The sequence below is a fragment of the Diospyros lotus genome, chromosome 12, assembly GCF_014633365.1.
Source record: "Diospyros lotus cultivar Yz01 chromosome 12, ASM1463336v1, whole genome shotgun sequence".
In the NCBI taxonomy this organism is placed as follows: Eukaryota; Viridiplantae; Streptophyta; class Magnoliopsida; order Ericales; family Ebenaceae; genus Diospyros; species Diospyros lotus.
This window is the reverse complement of record NC_068349.1, coordinates 16,782,897-16,797,315: the sequence shown is the minus strand read 5'-3', so window position 1 is coordinate 16,797,315 and position 14,419 is coordinate 16,782,897. Positions and strand designations below refer to the sequence as shown.

Here is a 14,419-nt window from a genome sequence, read left to right as displayed (position 1 = left end):
TGTCTTTATAAGCGCCTATTTTGTATCATGTTTGGGATGAGACCTTGAGGGAAATACTCTATCTTTGTCTTAGGTTTTAGGAGGGAATCATTGCCCATGAGATACTTGGAGATTTCTCTTTTATCCACTAAGTTATCATATAGGGACTACAAGCTTATTATAGATAAAATGAGGAATAAAATGTTCACGTCGCACAATAAATTGCTATCATTTGGAGGTAAACTCCAATTAGCACACTCAATTCTTACCACCATATATTTATATTGGACATTGGTCTTTATTTTGCCAAAGCAAGTTATTAAAGAGCTTGAACAAATAATGCGCTGCTACTTCCTCTAGAATGGCAATGAGGTTGATTCCCTACAAGGCAAAGGTTGCTTGAAGGGATGTGTGTTGCCCAAAAGAGCAAGGGGGTTTGGCATCAAATCATTATATGTTTGAAACCAAGCCCTAGTTGCGAAATTAATTTAGCGGTTGCTCTCAGCCAACAGTAAGTCTCTTTCGGTTAAATGAGTCCATACTTATAGAGTGAAAGATATGTATTTTTGATTGCTTCTAGGCATAATTTTGCCTTGAGAATATGAGATAGTAAGAAAATTTTTCTATGGCATGACTAGTGGCATCCTTTTCAGGTGCTCATAGATAGATTCTCTCAACAATTGAGGTATCTATCATTGCTCACATCTCAGATATCATTGTCAATGGTTCATAGGTATGGCCAAAGATGACTTCATTTCCATATTTAGACATTATTTAGGACTAGATGCCCGGCCTTCCTAGGGTTGGGCATCAAGATGAGTTGAGATGGCTACTAGCCTCAATTAGGGTGTGTTTTGTACACTCTGCTTTGTATGGTCTTTTGATGCAATCCCTGCGTGTCCTCTAACATTGTTTGGTATGGCATAGCAATGGTATTTCTGCTCATGTTTATTTTTTTGTCAGCAATTAGGAAGCAATAGTTATCTACTATTGATCGTATTAATCTCTTTTTGCCTTTTTAGAATAGATGCTTTCTTTGCAAAAAAACAACAAAATATCGCAATCATCTTTTCTTTGATTGTTACTTTTCTCATTAGGGGTTGTCTTTTTTTTTAGTCGTTCGAAGAAATTTTAGTGGCATTGGCTATAACAGCCCGTCTCTCAGAGCCCCCGTTAACATAGAAGATCCATAAGAGGGTCATTAATAACAATAATACAGAAGCAACTCGAACAAGACAGCCATTATCGAAACACATAAATTCACACTAAAAAATTACATAACACAATAACACCAAATTTTCTTTTTACATTAGGCATATACATCCCACCGAAACAAAAGATACATCCTCTAAATATAATACATCAAGTCACAACCACAACACATGCATATATCCTCAAGGCACAAGAGCCTAACTAGCTCTAGCAACTCAAGACGAAGGTTCCCAAGACCTTTTTCTTTAGGTGAGCTCTATACACATCTATTAATAAAAAATCAGCCTCTTCTAGACTTGCCATCAGCTTTATCTTTGTCTTTACATGGAATGATGTAAAGCAAGAGAATGAGCCACAAGCCTCAGCAAGTATATAACAAAGCAATATAAGCAATAAGAATTAGAGGCATGAATAACAAGAATGGAGTAAAATAAACTCTCCATAACAATTCTATGACCCTTCTGACCCTAGTCTCTTGAGTCATGCCTCGCCACAACATATCCAAATGCATACACACATACATGCCCATTGATAATAATAATTGCACAGAATAACAATAATATCACGTAACACATCCAACCACACATAGCCATATGCCCTAACTATGTTATGAAGATGCTAATACATAATGATACATTATTCCCACCATCATGTTTGTTAGTATTTTACAACACACTTATGATTTCTTTTATATCAACAATCTTGTCATATCACCATAAGGACCAATGTCCTTCCACGCACCGGAATCACACGGGAAAGCATTATGAGCCATGACTCCGCACGCACTGATCTCCTCAGGTGAGTATCATGAGTCGAAACTCCACATGCACTAGATTTCACTAGGCAAGCATCATGGACCAATGCTTCACATGCATTGGATTACACTAGGCAAGCTTCATTCACATGTACTAGGTTTCACTAGGCAAACATCATGGACCGTGATGAGAATCATGGAGAGCCGACTAACAATGATGCAATCGAACAAGTCAACCTCGTCAACCATGTCAGAATTGGATGATTGACAAGATTTGCGCATAAAAAGGAATGGTTATTGATTGATTGGTTGATTACAAGATTTGGGCGCATGATTGATTGATTGATTAGTTAATTGATTGACAAGATTTGAGAGCATAAAAAGGAATGGATGATTGATTGATTACTTGATTGATTGATTGAAAAGATCTAGGAATATAAAAGGAATGATTGATTGATTGACCAGATCTAGTTATTTATTTATTTTCTATATAATTTAGGATTTTTATTAATTTCTATGTAGAATTAGGATTTAATTATTTGCCTATTTAAAGGCTTTTCCATTGTAAACATTAGACAAAAATTATTATGAATTTTTGAATTTGAGAGATTTATCTCTTTTATCTTGTTCTTCAATGAACAAAACTTCGAACTTATCAATGAAGTGATTTCTTTGTGGCGTTCAAAACCCGAACTTATCAAAGATCTAGGCAGTCTTTGTGTCGTTCAACAATTCTTAGTTCTTGCTTCCGTATAATCAACGGGTCTAGATTTTAATATAGTCTAGGTTCTTGGTTCGTGAATCAACGGGTCGGGAATTCTTTGCCTTCTATCCGATTTTGGCTTTTCTGAGGTTCGTTTCAATCTTTTGTGGGTTCTTTTGGCCTTATCCCATCGCAAGTTCACATCAAACCATACCTCACACGCACCGACCATCTCGAGCGAGTATCCCATGCATTAGGTCACGTTAGGCAAGCATCATGAATATACTCTATGTATCATTCCAAAACATTATTCTACACTGTTACATGCTAGCACTTCACCAAACTCATGCACATAAGTCATTTCCAACACATTTAAAGCAATCATAACATATTACAAATATCAAGTATATGGCCTCTACATTACCAATTTATATACATATTACAACTCCACAATCGCACATGCCCGATATATACACATACACCACTTCCATAGCAACCATTCAAGACGCGATGCCCATAATTGAACACTTTGATAATTAAGACGGTTTTGAATTACTTAAACTTCCCCCATAAACATTACTCGACTTTAACACAGTTATAAATTAGCTCTTCATCAAACATTCACACGTAGGCTATTCCGATCATATTTAATACAATCATGCCATACCATAATTCGTGCACACATATATAAGCAATTATGACTTAACATTTATGAACACATTTAATCCCCCAATGTCAACCAATCAACATCATGCACAAGAACAACATCTATGCAAGTGACACCAAAATCTTGCATGATCTCTGCTCTAGCAAAGAAAACATCATTCCCAAAGAATTATAGGGTGAATCAAAACCCTATTGAGGCTTCTGAATAAAATACATCAAGTATTTAAGAAAAGTCAAGAATTTTAAACATGGTAAAGTAGGCAAGAATCGTCATCTCAATCATAGGAAGAATAGCCAACACGAAAAGGATTGTTGAGGCAAAATTCTAAAAAAAAATTAGATTATGAGTGGTAAATTCAGGGCCTATCTCAGGCTTAAAACATAACCAAATGATTCAAGAAGTATACCAAGAAAAATCTTATAAAGTCTAGTTTATGTAACAAAAAATGGATTTTAATTTGGATATCACCACAGAAAGTTATACTCCAAAAACCCGAGCATGGTTAGATTACGTGGAAACATAAATTTTATATTCAAGTAGATATTTCATAGAGCACTTACAGGCTCAAAACTTGGCCAAATAATCCAAGTAATATATCAAAGTGAAGCTTATGAAGTATAGTTTATAACACAAAAAGCGGATCTTGAATCAGATATTACCACAGAAAATTATACCCTAAAGAGTACATCATGCACAATTTGCCAAAAATAAAAGCAAGTAAGAAGGGGTAAAAATGGTCGACCGCCTTTCAAAAATGGTTGATACGTGTTGCAAATAGTCGACAATTTTCTCCAAAATGTTGATCGACAATAGAATAGAACCCCTCTCGATTCAAGCTAAAAACAAGCCAAGCCCACAAATGCTCACACAACCAACCCCCTAACCCGAAAGCATCATTCCTTTTGGGATTATAGGGTGATACTAACCCTACTTTGAAACTCAAGGGAGACCAAAAAAATCAAACAAACAACAAGAGATATTTACAAATGTTTCTACATAGCCTTCAACAAGAGCAATCTTTTAGGAAAACATGGAATTTTATGCTTGAATCCCCAAAGACCATGATCAAATGCTTTAAAGAGATAGGAGAGATTGGAACTTGCCTTAAGACGCTCTTCTTGATGACCTTACCAGAGGTGATATGCTTTCAAGACCTTTTACTTCTCACCCAACAAGAGAAACTAGCAAGAAGAGAAAAGAAAAAGAAGGAGATGAGGAAATCTCTAACTTACACAACCCCATTTTAAGCACAAACAAACAAGGAAGAAGACACCTTAGCTCTTTCCTTGCTCTTTCTCCCGATCAGTCATTTTCCTCTTCTCCCCCTTTGCCTTTTAATTCCTTTTTCTCATGCAAAATAAGCCAACTTATATATATACACATATATCTCCTTATTTACATAAATTCCCTTATTGCATAATCACCCAAATGAGAATTGTTTATGCTCAAGTAACAGTTTATACATTAGTTAAACTCCAAAAATTTCAAATAACATTTCCATACATATCTTGATTTATTTTTGAGTCCCATTACCACTTTAGTTATATCTTTTACTTTTTCACCTCCTTTGCACATTCCCTAAAAATATATCACAAATAATTCCTCATAAATTATTACTCTAATAAAATAAATATTATATCCCCAGATATATCACCTGGACCCACTAACAGGTCGTTACATTAGCGTCGATGGGAGATAGGAATATTATGGGCAACGACAAGGTGAAATGGTAAGAACCCCTAACAGGTTGCTAATCCTTTAGTTTGCAAGCTATGGTCTATTTTTTTATGGCGTGAGCACAATAACAAATGCTTTGGGGAGCAAGAGCAATCTGCATCCTAGTTGACACATCAAATCTACTATGCTTTTTGGACAAGGTTGGCTACTATGTATTTCCCTCCTATTTTACAGAGTTGAGCTCTACAACACTTTTGGTCACTTCTAGCTTACCAAAGCCAACATAATTCTTAGGGAAGTTCATGAATTAACATTTTTTTCTAGTGTTCATTGTCTACTATGCTAGTTTGAGCTACTTAGTAAGTAAGGGTTAACGTCACAAATGCCAACACTCACGTAAAATGGCGGCTTGAGCTAGAGATGTGCAAAAGGTCGGTTCAATTACCAAACCAACTGAAATTCAATAATTGAAAAAACTAAACTGTGTTATAAATCGAATCAAACCAATCTAACAAACTAAAAAAACTAAGCAAATTGAAAACCAAAAATATCGAAAAAAAATAAAAAAAAATCAAATCGACCAAATAAGCTGAACACACAAAAAAATGAAAGAAGTCGAACAAATAGAAAAAATCGACAAAACCGAAAAGCTAAACAAATCAAAGAATTGAAGAAACCAAAAAAGTTGAAAAACACCCACAAAAAAAAAAAAAAACCCTAATTGAAACTCATCTTCGTGGGTCATCAATTAAAGGTAAGAAAACGGGAAAGGGTGGATCAGTTGCAAGTCACCGATTAGAGAATAGGAAAGATGGGTTGATCTTGATCATGGGTCATTTTGTATCAACTAGTTTTTTGTTCGAGTCAAAGAGAGATGGGGATGATGGTTAAAGGCTGAATGCGAGAGAGAAGGCAGAACGAAAGGAAGGTCAAAGGTAAATGGGACTTGGTTGAGTTAGTTCTCCATTCGAGTCGGCGAGAGACGAGGGTGACAATCGTTGATCTAAGGCCAAAGGTGAAGTCGTGAAGGGAAAGGATGAAGGTGAAGGGGACACAGTTGAGTCGATTCTCCATTTGGGTTTATTGGAAACAAGGATAATGGTCATTGTTTGAAGGCCAAAAATGAAGCTGCAAAGGGAAAAGACGAAGGAAGAAATAAGGTTGAAGGCAAAGGGTCTTCTGACTTCTACAGGGTCTTTTGACTTCTGTTTTTCTTTTTTTTTTTTCAATGCACTTACTTGGGTAAAAAATGACGTTGTTTTGTAAATTCGATTATTTTGGTTATTTCTAATGCAAAAACCAAACAAAACCCGACTCATGGAAATTTTTAAAAATTAAAACCGAAGTGATTATATTGAGCTATGAGTATACTTATGTATCCTAAATGATTATTTTGGTGAGCATCCAAGGATAGACAAACTGTTAATCTTAGATGATTAAAGCCAAGGAAAGTTGTTGTATATTGTAATGTTAAGAGTATTGTACATTTTTGTTGTGAAGCTTGGGGTATGCCCTAGTATAAATCTGTAGATGGTTTTTTAGTTATTTTCAATGCAATTCTTATTTATATAAAAATTTTGTTGAAAATACTCCATAATAAAAATAAACCTATTTGAACTTTACCAAAATATTCACTTTAAATTATTATTAATCTTATATAAATTTACCTACCTAAATTATTTTTTACCAAAAAGGACACGGTATCGATTTTCACATAATTTTTTTTACAAAAATAGTTAATATAATTATCAATGTTAAAAAAAAAAAAAGTGTTGACAAAGTTGCAAGTTTTTAAAAATCATTGGCAGGGTTTCTAATATTTAAAATGGGTAAATTACCAGAAAAATCTATTTTTTTTTACTTTGTTTTTAGTTTTAGATAATATTTATTTTTTAATAAAAAAATCTAATTTACTATTTAATTCCAGTTTTAGATAATTTTTATGATTCACTATGACAACTTAATGAGGCAACAAAACCCCTCAATTTTAGTTGAAGGGTAAAGTTCTTATCAATAGCATCTTAAATGGCACTATTTATCCTACTAACCAAGTAATCTAAATACATTTCAAGTCTTGTTCACACATGATATGAATTAATATATGTTTTAAAATAACTTAATTGTGAGGTTTACGTTAATTTTAATATTAAGTGACTTTTGTGTTTATATTATGATATGTCACTTCAGTTTTTATTAATAGAATTTAATAAAAAATAAAAGAGAGAATAAATTGTAATAAAAATTAAAATTTAATAATTGTGATGATAAAATTAAAATATAGCGATCCATTACCCCTTTATATATAATTAAGATTTTTATTTACATGTGCATAGTACGAGTCACACTTTTATATATAATTAACATTTATCAACTAATAAAAGAAAAATAAATCATAAGCATATTATTGAAGGGTTTAAAACCTTGAAATGCCTGGGTTATAAATAAAAATATAAAAAATACAATTTTCTCAATGATGATGTAATAATTATCAATTTTATTATTTACGAAAATAAAAAATGAAAAGAAAAAGGGAAAAAGGGAAAAGGAAAAACAGAAAAGGAAGGACGAAGCGGAAAAGTTAAAGAATTAAAAAGAAAATTAAAGATTTGTTTTTTATGATTTATTCGCCTTTGAACTAAAAAGAAAATAAAGAAGAAAACAATACAAAATCAGAATTAGTGATCACGTGCAGTACAAACCAAAGGTCCAAAGTTTCACGTGAGTAAAGTCCACAGTCCACAGACATCCCAACACGTGGATAAGGCGTGGCCGCCTCTTTTGCCCCCGCTTTGCCTACTTTATAGTTTATATATATACCAAAAATACAGAAATATTTTTCTTTTTAAAAAGTGAAAGTAATTTTTTTTTTTTACGATTCTACTTTTATTATTATTATTATTATTATTAATTTAATAAAAATATTCTCACTTTTTTATTCCTTCCTTTATCCGTTTCATCTATTTTGACAATTACTACCCAACATTCAATAATATATTAATTTTTTTTAATTTTGTAATGACTAAATGGTGTCCTAAAAATTATACCCGTATCCGATTAAGGGGCGAATCCAAGCATTAGAGTAAAAATGACTTCGAATTAAGCCAAAAGACAAAATGATGGCTCATAACTAAGTGAGTGAAGACTCACTTGATCATATGATTGAGTGGGTCATACACCACTAAATAACTATCAAATAAAAAAGAAATAAAGAGTGTGACAGACAGTGAAATTCTAATTAAGAGTATATGTATTTTTTTATTAAATCTTTGATATGTCAAGTATAATTTATTTTTATTTTTGTGAGAATATATTATCAAAACAAAATAATAACTAGTATTTTACAATTGTGATTATTCCAATTTTAGAGAGTGGGACATAACAAAAATTAAGTTGATAAAAGATAATATTAAAGACAACATATATGGGTAATGCTAGCTATATAGTATTAAGAGTAATATATCTAAACTTTAAAGAGAAGATGAATTATTTTTAGTTTTAAAATAATTTTATTGGTTGATAAAATATGACAAAACACAATATATTATTCATCATGAACTAAGAAAATTGTTTTAAAACTAAAAATAATGCACATTGTTGTTTAATTATATATAAATATATAAAATATGGATATTACTAATGTAGAAGAAGACAGTACGTACTGATGACTAATTAATTAATGAATTATTTGGTAAACAAAGAGGTGGGATTATGGTGAAGAATGTGAATGAAGATGATCCCCTGATTGATTGATTAAATTAATAACCAATTAACCAGTAGCTTTGAAGTTTAATTAATATAATTAAGTTGCAGTTGAAGTTGAAGTTGAAGTTGAAGTTGAAGTTGAAGGTAGGCCAACAACATATATAGATAGATATAGATGGTGATGGAACAGCTTTGAAGCAACACTTGCTAGCTACTACTTTAACTAATTGCTTCTTCTTCTTCTTCTTCTTTAAGTGAAAATTAATTAGCCAGCCAGGGTTACCATTCAATTCAAGGATGTTAATTTTGAGTCCTTAATTAAAATTAGTGGGTAGAATATTTTAACTTAAGTAGCCTAATTAATTAATTAATTAATTATATGTATGTATACTCTTAAGTCTAAGCCTATGTATTTTCTTCTAATTAACAATTGATTTTATGGTTTATTGAAATTAATATCATATGAGTATATACAATATTAATGCTCCCCGTGAATGTGAATGTGAATGTGAATGTGAAAACTCTTTTTATTTTATTTTATTTATTTATTTATTTTTGGAATTTTTTTGGTTTTGGATAGAAGTTGAGAAAGCATGTAACTAAAGTAGCAAAATGTGAGTGAGTATATACAAGAATATATATATATATATAAGTTAATAAGGGAGGGGACGTCGTCCAGTCCAGAGGGTAGAAAAAGAAGAATGATAAAGAAAAAGAGAAAAAAAGGAAGAATTGGATGCCACTAACTGAAAAGAAAATAGGGATCCATATGTATGTGGTCTACAATGGACACCCAATTAGAGTTCAAAGACGATTTCCCACCGACACAACACCACTTTTCTTTATTATTATTATTATTATTTAATAATAATAATTGTTATTATTGTTGCCGAGATACAATAATAAATTTATTTGACTGAAACATTGTCGTCAAGCTACTTAAGGGTGCAAAGAATACAATAAGAGGGTGCAAGGAAGTCCTTGCACAAACACTCCAATACTAGTATAAATAATGTTGCTCTTTTAAAATAAGTGTTTGCATATTTATAGAGGAGTATAAAATAATTCTAAGTAGTTCAGAATTAAGATTCTAATAGATGATGTTTATATTAACATTTTTTAGGCCATCTCCAACATATGACCAGAATCTTCCCTAAGTCAAAAAATAGGAGAAAAGTGCTTGAATTCATCTCCAATGCAGCTCCTTATATGTCTTGTCACTCCTCAAAATTTGACTTTGGTTAAAATGGCTTCTCATAGATGAGGAGCTGAAAGTTGCTCCCTATTCCATTATATATATATTTTATATGTATTGAAGTATTGAGTGAATTATATTTTATGTATTTGATTATATATTTTGTGTAAATATTTAAATATATATTTGTAAATATTTGATTTTATATTTAAAATAATAATTATTATATCACAAGGATAATATTTATTTTTGTGATTTTTTATACAGTTTGACAATTAAATTCTGAATTATGGAAATATTTTAAATAATCATTTTTAAAAAATGTTAGTAAATTTATTTATAAATATATTAAATATTATAAAAATCTAATACCGTCATATTTATTATTAAATTATCAAATAAATAATAAAATCTTATAATAATAAAAATTATAAATGAGGTAAAATAAATAGAACTAAAATTTATAATATAATAAAGGAGTATGGTTGGAGATGGCCTTTAATCTGATAAGATCAAGATTCCATCTCAATATTCTAGAATACTTTTAGAATTATAATCATTTATAGATAATTATTTATCCATTTCATAAAATCTTCAAATGTATTCTTAAATTTCAGAATTATCTAATTTATGCGTCGTGTGAAACCTCCCGTATTTGGAAAAATGCTTTGGTGACGGTGTCGCCACCCAAGGGCGGGGCAAGGAAGCCTCTTGCGGAGCCTGGCTCAGGGGGCTATGTGACAAGGTCATGGGAGCACCCACGCGCATGGCTACCATCGTGGCCTCACGATTGCCTGCGGGGCTATGCTGCGAAAGCTACCTCTACGATTGCATGGATGCTTTTCACGGGGGCCCTTCATAACCTTCTTTGTCAGCCTGTGGGTCGTATTGGCCATTTTTCGCAGAACTCTTTTAGTTCTCTGTTGTTGGGTCATTTTGGTTAAATTAAATTTATTTATTTATTTATTGACATTTTTTCTCATGACATAATAATAATAATACCATTTGTACCTCATTACATTTACTTTTAATTTTTCAACTCCTTTTTCATGTAATATATATATTTTTAAACACACATAACATAACATAAAATTCTTTTTTCTCTTTTTTTATTTTCTTTTTTTTTTTCTTCCCCATTGGGCTATAGCCCAACCCAAAGGAAGGCCGACATGGACAACCTTGTACATGTATGTTCCAATCTAATCTAAGCTACCTCCCAACTTATTATTTGTTTATGTATTCCAAAACTTTCTTCCAAATGTTGCTAATTGTTACAAAACAAATTTGATAAAATAGTATTACGTGCACTTTTTAGTTAAAAATAAAAATAAATGTATCCCTATCCCTACTAACCGTTACATAATTTAAAACTTAAAACACTTAATACTTACTTCATAATTCACTTATGATACACAGAGTCAAGCGATATCACTACATGGTTGGTACCCCCATCCTGTTTTATTTTGATAACTCCAAATTAACAAAAGTAAAATATAATTTAAATTAATTTGTTTCTATGTTTGGCCACAGCCCACACCCCCAAATAAACTCCTCCCTCCCAGTCTCAGCTTCTTATCCTCCTCCTAATTCATTCTAGCTAGGTTAGGTTCTTCCCATCTTAACATCACCCTTTCTGTTGTTTGATGTTTCAACTAGCAATTACCTAGATTGCAAAAAAATATTAAATTAAACTCACTCACCCAACCCAATCATATTGATTTAAATTGGTTCTTGGGCTTATCCATTTATATTTATAAAACACCCCTATCAAATATTTTGGGAAAAAGGTTACCCAAGTATTTATAATTGGATTATTTATATACACAGATTTATTCTCTTGTTTGGGTTGGATTTTCATGGAACCGACATAGAAGGAAGGAGGGGTGTTGGGTGGGAGGACACCTGGACCCATACCCCTCTCTTATTTTATTCGTATTGAACAAACGTTACAATCCTATCTGAAAATACATACCATAGCAAATATTTTGATTTATGTACATACCATAGCAAGTAGTTTGAAGTACTTATCTGAAAATACGGCCTTAATAATAAGAAGTGGAGGAGTAGTCATCATAACCCTCAGAACCGGTCATTGTTTTCCCTTACAATCCTATCTATAATTGGAACACTTAAAACTGGCTACGTTCCAACATAATCGGACATCCAATGACTTAACCTCCAGACATTATTGAATCCTTCCTCTCCACCCATCCATCTTGCACACTTTCAGATTGCATTATAATTTTGGCCATCACAAGATGTCAAATAGACCCAGCACTTCCCGAATCCTCCACCGGACTCAGTTTGTTCTTCCTTGACGCCGATGGCATTCACCGGGACCGTCCAGAAATGCAAGAATTGCGACAAAGTTGTCCATTTCATCGACATGGTGACGGCCCAAGGAGCCTCTTATCACAAGACCTGCTTCAGATGCAGCCACTGCAATGGCCAACTTTCGGTATGCTCTCCTAAGTTTCAGGAATACCACCATTAATCCTTTCGCCCTTAAATTCAAAATAAATCTCATGGCAGAGCGAGGTTGCTCACGGGCTCGAACTTGAGAGAGAGTTGAGACCTCCTGACCATGTCAACAAGCACCTTCGCCACTAGGCTGCCACCCTGGTGGTACCAACCCCATCTATTTCACTTGTCCATTTTATGTTTTTGCTTAAAGAAAACGATTTATGAGTCAGCCCAACCGGTCAATTGACTCGATCAACGAGAATAAAATTACAATTTCACTCCTATTACGGGGATCCTTCTGCTTAATTTGGTGACATGAAAATGCAGATGGGTAACTACTCATCCCTGGATGGAGTTTTGTACTGCCAGCCTCACTATGAGCAGCACTGTAAAGAGAGCGGCAGCTACTCCAAGAAAGTCCAACCATGTACGCTTCAACACTTAATTCTCTCAGAACTTTTATCATTAACCTTTAGTGCATCTCTCTCTCTCTCTATCTCTGTGGGCCTGATCACGGTTTGCTTGATTCTTTGTTTCTCAATGAGCAGCTGGGAAGCCAAATGAGCTGGTAAAACAAAGCTTCAATTCTCTCCTTTTGCTCCTTATTTCCATCATTCTTCACTGTGAATTTCACCAAAATTTATTCCCTAATTTACAGACCAGAACCCCAAGCAAGCTCTCCTCCTTCTTCTCCGGCACCCAGGAGAAATGCCGGGCCTGCAACAAAACCGTGTACCCTCTCGAAAAGGTCTGCTAATTAACAAAATGTTCCTTCGTTTTTCCCTTCAATTCCTTCTTCGTCTCTCTGGTTTCTTCTCGGTAGCAAATGCCACCACCTGTTTGACATCAGGCAAGGCTTTAATTTCTCCGGTAACAGGTGACAGTGGAGGGAGAATTTTACCACAAGTTGTGCTTCAGATGCGCTCAAGGAGGGTGCAAACTGACGACCTCATCGTACGCCGCTCTGGACGGGTTCCTCTATTGCAAGCCCCACTTTGCCCAGTTGTTCAAAGAGAAGGGCTCCTACAGCCATCTCACCAAGACTGTTTCCGGCAAGAAAACCGGCGAAACTCCGCCGCCGGAAACCACGCAGGAGGAATAGATCGATGCTGCGTTTGTGCAAAAACGGAAAACGGTGACTCTCTGCCGATCGAAGGAAAATTCGAAGGGTTCGGCGGATCCCGGATTTGGTTGTTGATTTGTAAGCATGTTTAGTAGCATTTTTGACGAAGCGCAAGACGAAGATGAGAAGGAAACATCTCATCTTTCAAATTTTCGCTTGAAATCTTTACGAAAGTATTGAAACGACGTTAGCATTGAGCATCCTCAATTTGGATTTACAACCAAACAACAACCCCTTGCTTTGTGGGTGACTCTGATGATGCTCGCAGTCGCAGATTTTTGTATATCCATTGAAAATTAATACTACAATTACGTTAATTTGTCCAATCTCTCAGCTAGCTAGCTTCTTCTTTCTTCAATAGTACTTTTGTCATTGATTGATTCGGCCTTTATAGAACTCTCCATTAGGGTTGCAATGCAAACAAGCAGCTAGGGACAAGGAAAGGGGAGAAGTGGCGATGAACAAGATCCTCCCACCATAAAATTAATAAACACTAATTGAATTTTAAAGTTGTAATTATTTACTTATTAAATTTTAAATTGTAATCAATTATTCATTGAATTTTATTCAATGTTAACTCTCCATCACTCGTTATAACTCCGTTAGTTATTACAAACAGAAAATGCTAACGGAATCTGACCTGGCAAAAATTAATTTAATATACACTCACTGAACTTTAAAAATGTAACTACTTACTCACTGAACTTTGTTCAACGTCAACCATCCATCACCCTGTTACATCACCATTTGATCTTGAAACACTCGTTACATCACTGTCTGATCTTGAAATATATTAAAAGATTTTTATATGCATTTGAGATCACTTACTTCTCAAACCAAAAGCCAAAAACTAAACTAATTATTCAAATTAAAAAAGCTACTGATACAAACCAAAAGTAAAAAAAATGTCTGCTTAGATTTTTTTTTACCTCCATTACAAACAA

The 14,419-nt window shown here is 33.4% G+C and overlaps 1 protein-coding gene across 2 annotated transcripts; it reads left to right on the top strand.

Annotated features, from left to right (window-relative positions):
- The first annotated feature begins 11,982 nt into the window (after nucleotides 1-11,982).
- LOC127814055 (LIM domain-containing protein PLIM2b-like) lies at nucleotides 11,983-13,801 on the top strand. 2 transcript variants are annotated; one of them, XM_052355279.1, is made up of 5 exons: nucleotides 11,983-12,347; nucleotides 12,680-12,779; nucleotides 12,901-12,920; nucleotides 13,011-13,100; nucleotides 13,230-13,801. In XM_052355279.1, exons 1-5 carry the CDS (start codon nucleotides 12,213-12,215, stop codon nucleotides 13,452-13,454), a joined length of 570 nt encoding a protein of 189 aa, XP_052211239.1. In that variant the 5' UTR covers nucleotides 11,983-12,212; the 3' UTR covers nucleotides 13,455-13,801. The 2 variants fall into 2 exon arrangements, with proteins under 2 accessions (XP_052211239.1, XP_052211238.1); XM_052355278.1 differs by having other exon boundaries at nucleotides 12,901-13,100.
- The last annotated feature ends 618 nt before the right edge of the window (nucleotides 13,802-14,419 follow it).